The sequence below is a fragment of the Neofelis nebulosa genome, chromosome 2, assembly GCF_028018385.1.
Source record: "Neofelis nebulosa isolate mNeoNeb1 chromosome 2, mNeoNeb1.pri, whole genome shotgun sequence".
Lineage (NCBI taxonomy): Eukaryota > Metazoa > Chordata > Mammalia > Carnivora > Felidae > Neofelis > Neofelis nebulosa.
The window spans coordinates 210,873,861-210,885,201 of NC_080783.1; the positions used below are offsets into that span (position 1 = coordinate 210,873,861).

General features: G+C 44.4%; 1 protein-coding gene across 2 annotated transcripts in view; it reads right to left on the reverse strand.

Annotated features, from left to right (window-relative positions):
* SPEN (spen family transcriptional repressor) overlaps positions 1 to 10,835 on the reverse strand; it is a 92,487-nt gene extending 81,652 nt beyond the window's left edge. For both annotated transcript variants that reach the window (XM_058718962.1, XM_058718961.1), the window contains exon 1: positions 10,411 to 10,835. In XM_058718962.1, the coding sequence (XP_058574945.1) occupies positions 10,411 to 10,493 (83 nt within the window). In that variant the 5' untranslated portion in view covers positions 10,494 to 10,835. The remainder of the gene's footprint in view (positions 1 to 10,410) is intronic.
* Positions 10,836 to 11,341: the final 506 nt, after the last annotated feature.

Consider the following 11,341-nt stretch of genomic DNA (forward strand, 5'->3'; position numbering starts at 1 on the left):
GTGTCTCCCTCTCTCTCTGCTCTTCCCCTGCTCGTGCTCTCTCTCTCAAAAATAAATAAAAATTTTTCATAAAAATTTTTCATAAAAATTTTTATGAAAAAAAATTTTTAATAAAAAATTTTTTGTTTAATTTGAAAGAGAGGGAGAGAAAGAGAGCACAAGCAGAGGAGAGCAGCAGAGGAAGAGGGAGAATTCCTAGCAGGCTCCATGCTCAGTGTGGAGCAGGACACAGGCTTGATCCCATGACCCTGGGATCATGAACCTGAGTCAAAATCAAGAGTCAGATGCTCAACCAATTGAGCCACCTAGGCACCCCCTCAATACAACTTTTTAAAGTTTATTTATTAAAGTACTATGTCCAATGTGGGGCTTGAACTTATAACCCTGAGATCAGGAGTCACATGCTCCACCAACTGAACCAGCCAGGTACTCCTTCCCCCCTCTTAAATTTTTTAAATAAAAATTTTAAAAATTACATATTGCCAATTATAATTTGTGTACCTTATATAGAAACTGAGTTTTGGTTTTTTTTTTAATTTTTTTTTAATGTTTATTTATTTTTGACAGAGAGAGAGACAGAGCATGAGCAGGGGAGGGGCAGAGAAAGAGGGAGACACAGAATTGAAAGCAGGCTCCAGGCTCTGAGCTGACAGCACAGAGCCCGATGCGGGGCTTGAACTCACGGACCGAGAGATCATGACCTGAGCTGAAGTTGGACGTTCAACCGACTGAGCCACCCAAGTGACCCAGCAACTGAGTTTTTAAAAAAAGATTCTTAAAAGAATTACAAACGTGAATACTGACTGGGTATTTGAAATAGGAGGGGCGCCTGGGTGGCTCAGTCGGTTAAATGTCCGACTTCAGCTCAGGTCATGATCTCGCGGTCTGTGAGTTCAAGCCCCACGTCGGGCTCTGTGCTGACAGCTCAGAGCCTGGAGCTGTTTCAGATTCTGTGTCTCCCTCTCTCTCTCTGACCCTCCCCTGTTCATGTTCTGTCTCTATCCGTCTCAAAAATAAATAAACGTTAAAAAAAAAAAAGAAAGAAAAAAAAAAGGAATACAGATCTTCAAACATTGCTTATCTCCTAGACATAAATACTGAAATATTTTGGATAAAGTAAGATGTCTGGAATCTACTTCAAAATAATACAAACTCCACCATTCCCTTGTGCCAAAGAATAAGGGTCTTAACTCATTAAGGAACCCTTTGGATGGGGACCAAGAGTATCAAGAGGGAGGAGAAAAATAAAGCTGAGTGCAGCCACCATGGACAACAGTATGAAGGTTCCTCAAAACATTAAAAACAGAATTACCATATGATCCAGCAATTCCACTTCTGGGTATTTATCCAGAGAAAATGAAAACACTAATTTGAAAAGATATGTGCATCCCCATGTTCACTGCAGCATAATTTACAACAGCCAACACATGGAAACAACCTAAGTATCCATGGACTAAAGAACAGATACGGAAGAGGTAGTGCATACATACACGATAGAGTACTATACAGCCATAAAAAGAGGGAAATCTTGCTATTTGAAACAATGTGGATAGATCTTAAGGGCATTACACTAAATGAACTAAGTCAGAGAAAGAGAAATAACGTGATCTCATTTATATGTAGAATCTTAAAAACAACAATAAAAAACACAAACTCATAGATACAGAGAACAGATTAGTGGTGGGGGGAATGAGCAGAAGGGTGAATTGAAAGGGGGTCAAAAGGTACAAACTTGTAGTTAGAAAATAGTCGTGGGGCTGTATTAAGACTCTGTTAAGCACGAAACTCTTGATTTCGGTTCAGGTCATCATCTCACAGTTATTGAGTTCGAACCCTGCGCCAGGCTCTGCGCTGACCATGCAGAGCATACTTAGGATTCTGTCTCACTCTCCCTCTCCCCCCTAAAATAATTAAACACTTTAAGAAAAGTAAAATAAAATCTTCAAAATAAAGGGTCCTCATCAGAAGAAAAAAATTTTTTTGTAATTATGTATAGTGACAGGGGTTAACTAGACTTATATAGTGGTCATACTGAAGTATATACAAGTACCAAGTCATTATGTTACATAACATAATTAGTTTCAAATATACATCAATTATAATTCAATTTTTTAAAAAATGCTAAAGTCCATAGGTTTGGAGGAAGGTAGGGCCAAGGCAAATTTTGCTGAGATACCACACAAAGTGAGTAACTAACAACAAAATAAATAAATGAAACACTGATAATTCCTAATATTATTCCCAACAGCTCCTTTCTCACTATCCCCTCTTCTATGTGACCTAGCATATAATAAAGCCCAGACTGATCCAGTGATTAACTTCATCTCACGAAGTCAGTGGTAGAACTAGAACCAAAACTAAAATTTTAAGAGTGGGATAGTTCTAAATGGGTTTTAACCAGAGAGGCAGGTAAATTTACTCATCCACAAGTTGTCTCCTATGAGAGAAAAAATTGAGGGCAAAAACAGTCAAGTCATTTCCAGTCCTACCTTCCTTTTGTTTCCTTGTCCCTCATCCCCAAATGTTGGTTTTCCAAAGAAATGTGCCTAGAGGTGGCATCTGGACATGTGCTACACTGAGAATATAACTGGGCAAATAAGTAAATATACTGAGAGGAACTGGAGACAGGTTTCTGTCTAAGAAAAAATTTACGGAGTGCCTGGGTAGCTCAGTGGGTTAACCATCCGACTTCTGCTCAGGTCATGATCTTGCCGTTTGTGAATTTGACCCCCATGTTGGGCTCTGTGCTGACAGCTCGGAGCCTGCTTTGGATTCTGTGTCTCCCTCTCTCTCTGCCCTTCCCCCGCTCATGCTCTGTCTCTCTCAAAAATAAATAAACATTGTTTAAAAATTTACAAACTTGGAAATGGGAGGTTAGAAAGAATCCTTGTGTATTGGAGCACGTGAGTATTTTTAACAATGTGACCCTGAGATACAGATATGGCATATAAATGAAAATGTGTGTACACACACACACACAGAGGTATATACACACAACACACATCTTAGCTTTGTAGCCAAGGGTAAACTGAGCATCCAGATCTTGGTTTCTCAATACCATCCTACACTAAAAAATACCCAGGACTTCTTGAGGAAATGGTTGATTACAGGACTGGGGCAAGGAAAGTACATGGTAAGTCTTTGTTGTACCTACAATAAATGCTCAAAAGAGTAATGGGAAGATATCAAAAGGACACAGTAGCCTGTTTGAAGGAGCTTGCACTGGCCAAATCTAGAACAATTTGGGTATCAAATAAACCCTGGACTAAAATTCAACTGAAAAAAAAAAAAAAAGAAAAAAAAAGAAAGAAAGAAATCGTGAGTATTATATACACATGTAAAGTTTGTGTCTACAGAAGACTAAATACAGAAGCAATCACAGCAGTATATAATAAAGGCAAGACTTATCATTAGATACTAAGGCTAGTGGCTATAGGCTTGATAATGGAACAAAGACTATCTGCATAATAGTGCAATATCTCCCCATAAAATGCTAATCAAATACAAAGGGGGAAATAGTAAAAACATTAACTTGACTAGGTGAGCAAAGTTAAACTATCACCAGTGGTGGGATGGATCCATATCGTCTGTCTCCTTATAGGTTACTGTGAGAAGGGCACAGAATCATTTGTGGTATTCTTGCCAAAAATGCATGACATGATCTGGTCAGGAGGATATACTGGCTAGACTCAGGCGGAGGGTCATTCTGCAGAATGAAAGATCCATGCTATGTAAGACTACCAGGCACATGAAAACTAGGGTAAGACTGGGGTCCACAGGTGGCTTAGTCAGATAAGCATCTGACTTCTGCTCAGGTCATGATTTCAGTGGCATGGGGCTCTGATCCTCTGTCCCCCTATCTGCCCCTGCCCTGCTCATTCTTGGTCTCGAAAATAAACAAACATTAAAAAAAAAAAGAAAGAGAGAAGTTAATGGAGTAAATGTATCAAAATGCTAACAATTGGGGAATTTGGGTGAAAGGGGTGTGGGAATTCCTTGCACCATTCATGAACTATTTCAAAATAAATTATAAATGGAAAAAAATAACACTGGTAGGAAAGAATTGGATCTAAGTGTGGACAGGCCTTCATTCTGATGTATCAAATGCCATCTTTTCAAAGAGACCTTACTTACTCCCCCCACCAACATGGCCCTCCATCCCCTCCTTTGCTTTATTTTTCTTCATAAGGCAGGACAAGCCACAACTGACGGTTGTTGGGGCTGAATGAGGAGTACGTGGGATTCATTTACTATTTTTCTATTTTTGTATATGTTCAAATTTCTCCAAAGTATAACTTTTACACATAAATTAGTAATGTATATGCATCTTTATTAATGCATTAAAGTACCTAGCAGCAGGTCTAATTGCTACTTTAGTTTCCAAATCGTGATAAGCATAAATGATTCACACAGAAATGGGGAAGTGAAAAGGAACCTGTGCAACAAATGTAAGGTGAAATATGAAAACACTTGATTTGTGTTGGTGAAACCACAGGTACTATTCATACTACCATGTTGATAATACCATGATACTATTTTCTTGAAGAAAGTGATAAGCAATGTAAGTATTTCCCATTGAATGTTCCCACAAATATTCCTTAACTCTAAGAACCGGAGCAATTCTTCATATAATAAAAAATCTTTTTTTTTTTTTAATGTTTATTTTTGAGAGAGAGAGAGAGCGAGCAAGCACAAGCCGGGGTGGGGCAAAAACACAGAGGGAGACACAGAATCTGAAACAGGCTCCAGGCTCTGAGTTGTCAACACAGAACCTGAAGTGGGGCTCGAACTGATGGAGCATAAGACCATGACCTGAGCTGAAGCCAGATGCTTAACTGATTGAGCCACCCAGGTGCCCCTATAATAAAAATCTTTAACTGTGCTAAATTTCAATTCATCTCTATACTCAAGATGAACTCCTTAAACACAAAAATTCACTAAATTTAAGTCAGGAAAGAGATATTCCTTTGTGGGTTTTTTAGATGTTTACCATTTTCAATTTAGCAGACACAGACATAATGTAGGGGGGAAAAACCTGAATATTATAATACTCTAGAATTATACCGAGATCATTTTTTTTTTTTTTAATTTTTTTCAACGTTTTTTATTTTTATTTTTTTTGGGACAGAGAGAGACATAGCATGAACGGGGGAGGGGCAGAGAGAGAGGGAGACACAGAATCGGAAACAGGCTCCAGGCTCCGAGCCATCAGCCCAGAGCCTGACGCGGGGCTCGAACTCACGGACCGCGAGATCGTGACCTGGCTGAAGTCGGACGCTTAACCGACTGCGCCACCCAGGCGCCCCACCGAGATCATTTTTTTTATGGCAAAGCATATTTCCACACACTGAAAACCAATTAGATAGTACACAAAAATTATATGGTTTCTAATAAAATACTTAAACATTCTAACTGGTTTCCACAACAGAGTATGCTATTTTCACTCACAATATGAGTAGCTCTGAGGCAAATAATAATAAGTAAAAATAAAGTAAGGAAGGAAGGTTAGAAATTTAACTACAGAAAAATACTACTTTGTTTTGTCTCCTTGTTCAGCAGACTGATATATATGTCAGTTTCAAGGGCTTGCACATTTATTTCAAGTCATCCAATAAGGAAATTCAGGAGCCCAATTTCAATAAATATATACACTGAAGGAATTTGCAGACTACAATGCTTACTCTAAATGCTGTGGACTAGTTAACTACAGCTCAAACACTAGATTTTTTAAAGTAACAGAGAAATACACCATCTCCAATTGGATATACTAGTTTTCAAGAACTACTGCAAACTTTTAAATTTTAGCAAAATTTCAAACGAGAAGGTGAGACTTAGAAGACTATTTGGAAAAACTTTCACATTACCACTATCTTTATAACTTGTATATAAATTTTCCCAAAGCATGAGTGCTCACAGGATTAAAAGTGTCTCATAAATCAAGCCTGAATTCGCTTCATGAGCATACCAAACAATACAATGCCTGAGCAATCACCAGTCTACAAGAAAGGTAGTTGGAAAAAGGTGCCCTCTACACAAGTCAAACACCACCATTCTTCCGGGCACTGAGCCCTGTTTTCCTCTAATCTGCCAGAGACATTCTACTCAGGAAGTAAAAAAACAACATTTCAAGCATTCTATGTGATTTTTTAATGCTATTTCTCAAGATAACTGATTTTTTAATTTTTAAAACGTACAAAAGCCCATCATGAAAACAGATTATCAAAATTATAACATTCAAAATCAGAGATGTTTCTACATAGACACTGGCTAGGCTCTAAAAAAGAAACGACGTAGCAATGATGTAAGGCTAGGGTGAGTCAAATCTGTTTTAAGTCTAAAAATATATCTAGTTATAGAATACTAAAGAAATGGAAACTCTTCCACTATATTTTTATTGTGTCCCAAAAGTAAAGATATCCAGATACACGTAACACATAACACACATTCCAGAGATTTAAGCTCAGAAAACCACTGAAAGAAGACCTTTGAAATGAGCAAAACCAAAATACATTTTTATTTTTTTTTATTTATTTTTTTTTTCAACGCTTTTTTATTTATTTTTGGTACAGAGAGAGACAGAGCATGAATGGGGGAGGGGCAGAGAGAGAGGGACACACAGAATCGGAAACAGGCTCCAGGCTCCGAGCCATCAGCCCAGAGCCTGACGCGGGGCTCGAACTCACGGACCGCGAGATCGTGACCTGGCTGAAGTCGGACGCTTAACCGACTGCGCCACCCAGGCGCCCCCCAAAATACATTTTTAAATAGGTCTCATTCTTTGACAAATTTTTTACATAAGCTGCTACCCTGCTCTATATCTGCACAATCTTTAACGTATTCTCAGTAACTGGACATGGGAAGAACCTGAATATGCAATTTACTTATTATCTACAAATAATATATAAAGAATTTTAGATTCTTTAAAAGGCTCTATTCGTTTGTTCATTCTAATTCAGGGAATCATCTTTGCATACACCTCTCTTACAACTAAAAGACAGCAACCAATTGTTGTGTAACTCCTCCCTTCCCCCCTTCCACCCAGCTAACATACAAAGGAAAGGACTTTCTCTATTGTGCAAATTCAGTCCCTGCAATAGATCTTTGTTAACTAAAATCTGATTCAGAAATAGTCCTCATTTAATTTTTTTTTTCAACCAGCATATTAAAAGCTGTAAAGATAATGAACACAACAAATGTGTTCTTATTGCAAGAGGGTAAAGCCAAATTTTGAAAATGCCCTGATTACACTTTAAAGATTTAGTCATTCTTTAGTATAGAAGAAAAAAAGCCAGATCAACATCCTTCTCTCAATCTATTTTTCACCAAAAACACTGATCAAAATGTAAATAATAAAACAAAAATTTTGGTTCTGACCCTTCCCCCACTCCCCCCCCCAAGTACCTCTAAACTGCCAGCTCCCTAAACTAACTGGCTTAATCATAAAAAAAAAAAAAAAAAAAAAAAAAATTACTACAAAAGCCTAATCAGTGTTACAAGAATAATCATTCTGAAAACGTTTTATATAATGTATTCCCAGTATACACCTCTTAATCCTGTAAAACACTTATCAGTTAATGTAATTAGCTGGGGAAAGGGAAAAAGCTGGTAAAAGGCATTGTAGGGTTTCTCGCATTTTGATTTCTAGAAAACACCAGAAGTGAGTATCCTTAAATTTCCTTGCAGAGCTGTCATTCTGGTACAACTACCTTTTTATCCCTTTTACTTAAATTACTCAAATTTCATTTTCCTCCCGGTAGCAATCACACATTTTACAAAACATGTTTTACAACAGGGATAAAACGCTTTGAATTCCTCCAAACAGGGTCCATTTAGCTCCACAGCTGGAGAAGCAAAAACATTTCTTGTACATGTTTAAGAATAAACAAGAAACCAAAAATGGAGATTACCTGTCAGTAGGAAGTGGGAGAATGGGAACTGGGAATCCCGAGGTCAGGGGTGAAGGGGAAATTTTTCTCTATAAATCTTTTAGTCTTTAAACCCATAAGAATGCAATGCCTATTTAAAGAAGAACGTTTGTTTAAAGTTTTTAAATATCGCTTTTAAAATAATGGAGTTTGGTGGACACACGGTCTGCTTAGTTTTAAAATAATCTGCTTTTATCAGCAGCATCTGCTTTTGCTCTGCAATAGGTGAGATACTCCTTTAAACACAGTCGCGAGCACTGTGCCGGCTAAGCCCTCTTGAATACAGTAACGTTCCTCCAGACCTCGGCTTTCGAAGGCAGCTCGCATCCTCCGCCCCCTCCTCCCTCGGTGCATTCTGAGATCTGCTCGGCTGATTCCCACATAAAGTGGGTCCTGGCCGCCATTTTAGAAAGTCATTCACACAAGCCGGACCGCAGCACCAACCACTTAAAAACCTCCCCAAACTCCCCTGCACGATTTCCTCTTTCCTTTCCCTAACCCCTCATCTTGAGAGGAGTCAAACTCCCTGCAATAGGCATGCAATGTCTCTGGAATGTGCATAACGCGAAATGACACGTCTGGCCACAGAACACTGAGGAGCAAAGCGAATGCTGCAATGCACGTGTTTGCACGTCGGCACAGACGAATTTCCCAGGCAGAGACCCACAGACAAAGTCCACCAGGGGTTAAAAGTGACCACATCTAAGTGGTTCTTCCACTCCAATAATCTGCACCTCCAAGATTTTCCCACTAAAGCAGTGAAGATACTGGGGCTGCGGGTGGGGGTGATGGGTGGAGCAGCGCCAGGCAGAGAAAGTTCCCATCTGCCTCCCAACTGAGCCCAAGGTCTCGATCCCCTTTATCACAATGGACAGAGGTGAGTTTCTGCTCCCTGCCTCGCCCTGCCTGGTTTCTCAGCACAACGTAGTAAACACCGGGAGAGTCCCTGGAAGCGCGCCTCCCCCAGCCCTGCCTAGGACAGCGCTAGCAGGTTATGAATGGCCTCACTATTGCCGGCTCCTTTTCACACGCGGACACGCGCAGACGCGCGCTCCAGCGGTGAAGATTTAATACCCCAGTAACAGCAACCACCAACAGAATCAATGATCCTCCATTTAAAAGACAGAGTGGAGCGCGGCTGCCTCTGCTTCCATTTCCTTATCCAAGCAGCTCAAGAGCAAGCGACGCAATCTATTTTTCCCATGGTGACTCACTAATAAGGGCGCTCCATAATTTCCTTCACTCACTAGATAGTAAGGGGAATTAAGAGGAAACCAAACTTAAAATCTTTGAGGATTGTGAATATCGGGAAATACAGTAATTTTCAAAGGCAGTCACAGATTTGCTACAGTCCTTCTCATTTTGCACCGAGCCTAAGTAAACCGTCACTTTCAGCATTTGATGCCGAGGACTCTATCCGTTACGGTACACGTATATTTCACAAAGAAAGCAAGCGCCTAAGTACTACTGTAGAAGAAAGACGGATCAAAAACAACACAGATTCCTATACTTCACACACAAAACGTATTCTGGGAAGTTTAAAAAAGCAGCTACGTGTTCTAATCTTAAAAGACGTGCTCTTTCCTAAGCACCGAGTAAAGAACTCTGGGGTGGGAGGGAATCTCTTTTTACAGGCGGCCCCTACGCGCTAACCCGGCGCGGCCCCGGAGGCAGAGAGCCTGAGGCTGTCGGGCTCCGACGCGAACTGGGTACCGTCCTACCTGAGGTGGGCCTTCCCCGGCAAGCCCTCGGTCCCCACCGTCCTCCTCGCCCAGGGACCCCAGACGGCTGAAAGCGGCCAGGAAGGCGAAGGAGCCAAAACAGGCGCACCAACTTATTTTCAGACACCATCCTCTCTAGCCAACCCCGCAAAAAGAAAAAAAAGGGGGGAAAAAAAACCACACACACAGAAAAGAAAAAAACGTGCGCTCGCTATTTCCCTTTAGTTTCTAGATCTGGAAGTCCGTGGTGAGAGGCGCCTGGAACCTCGTAGTGTCTCCCCAATTCTGAGATGCACCTACACCACCTACCAAGACTTCTGCCTGGGTCGAACCTCTCCTCTCACACCAACCCCTCTGTAGGTCAGACATCTCCGTCAGTCCGCAAGGCGAGGAGCGGGAGCTGCTGCGGGACTCCGGCGTTGGCCGCGCCGGGGTGGGGGTCCCTAGGAGGCAGGGGTCCGGGGCGGCGGCGCGCAAGGATGCGACCGCACCGCCGCCCGGCGCCGGCTCCGGGGAGGCCGGGCGACAGCCTCCTCCTGGCTAGGTAAGGAGAGGGCGGCAATGGGGCCGCGCCGCCGAGGCCCAGGCCCAACGCCGCGACGCGGGCCGAGCGGCGACCAGACAGCCGCGCGCTCCTCGCACCCGTCCGTGGGTCTGGCCCGGGTCCCCTCAGCAGTTCCGCGCACGGGGAGGGGCCGGCAACGGGCCGGACGGGCAAGCGGCGCCTGAGGAGAAAGCGCGGCCCCGGGCCGCGTGTCACTCACCGTTTGAAATGCTCGATGATCTTCTCTTCCCGCACATTCTCCGGTAAGTTGCCCACCCAGAGGTGCCTGGTTTCCCGGACCATGCTGGGCGGTGTGCCGGCGACCGCTGGTGCGGGTTCTCCCTCGCCGGCTTCGTACGAGCCCGTCAGCGCCGGGAGGCGGGCGCCGGGGCGGCGGCGGCGGCGGCTGCGGCGGTGGCGTCGGCAGCGGCGGCGGCTCCTCCGGCTCCCCCCCGTGCAGAGACCATCCCTCTCCCCCAGGTTCTGACTCTCGGGCCTCGCAGCTCCGCTCTGCCGCCACCACACACCCGAAGCCGACCCTCGCGCTCCGGCGGCGCATGCGCCCGGGCGGCGGCGGCGGCGGCGGCGGGCGGGGGAGCGGGGAGGAGGGGCGAGCGGGACCCGGGCGGCAGCGACTACGACGAAGCTGGCGCTGTGGCAGCCGGACGCTTCCCACCGGCGCGCGCGGCCCGCCTCCCTCGCCGCGGGCGCGCGCGCGTCCGCCCTCCCGCCGAGGCCGAGGCGCCGAGTTCCTCCCAGCCGGCGCGCAGGCGCGCGGGGGAGGGAGGGAGGGACACGGGGTCGGGAAGGAACGCTCGCGCGCCGGGTCCCGGTGCGCAGGCGCGCAGTCGCGCGAGGAGCCGGCCGCGGGGCGGGCGCTCAGTCAGGCTTGGGGCTCTGCGCGTGCGGGGGCAGAGACGGCCTCCGGCCCCTCGAGCAGGGGTTCCAGGCGCCGGTCTGGAGGAAGAAGAGAGAGAAAGGGGGTTGGTTTTGATAGGGCTGCGTGTCAAAGCGGCTGCCAGTGCCCCTCCTAGGAGAAGCCAAGACTTCTTCCCCTGCTCACCCTTCGGCCAGGAGCTGGCGGTTTCCGGGCAGTTGGATCCCCGCCTGCTTGGGAAAGTGTCAGAACAGGGCCGCCCTTCTCTCTGCCC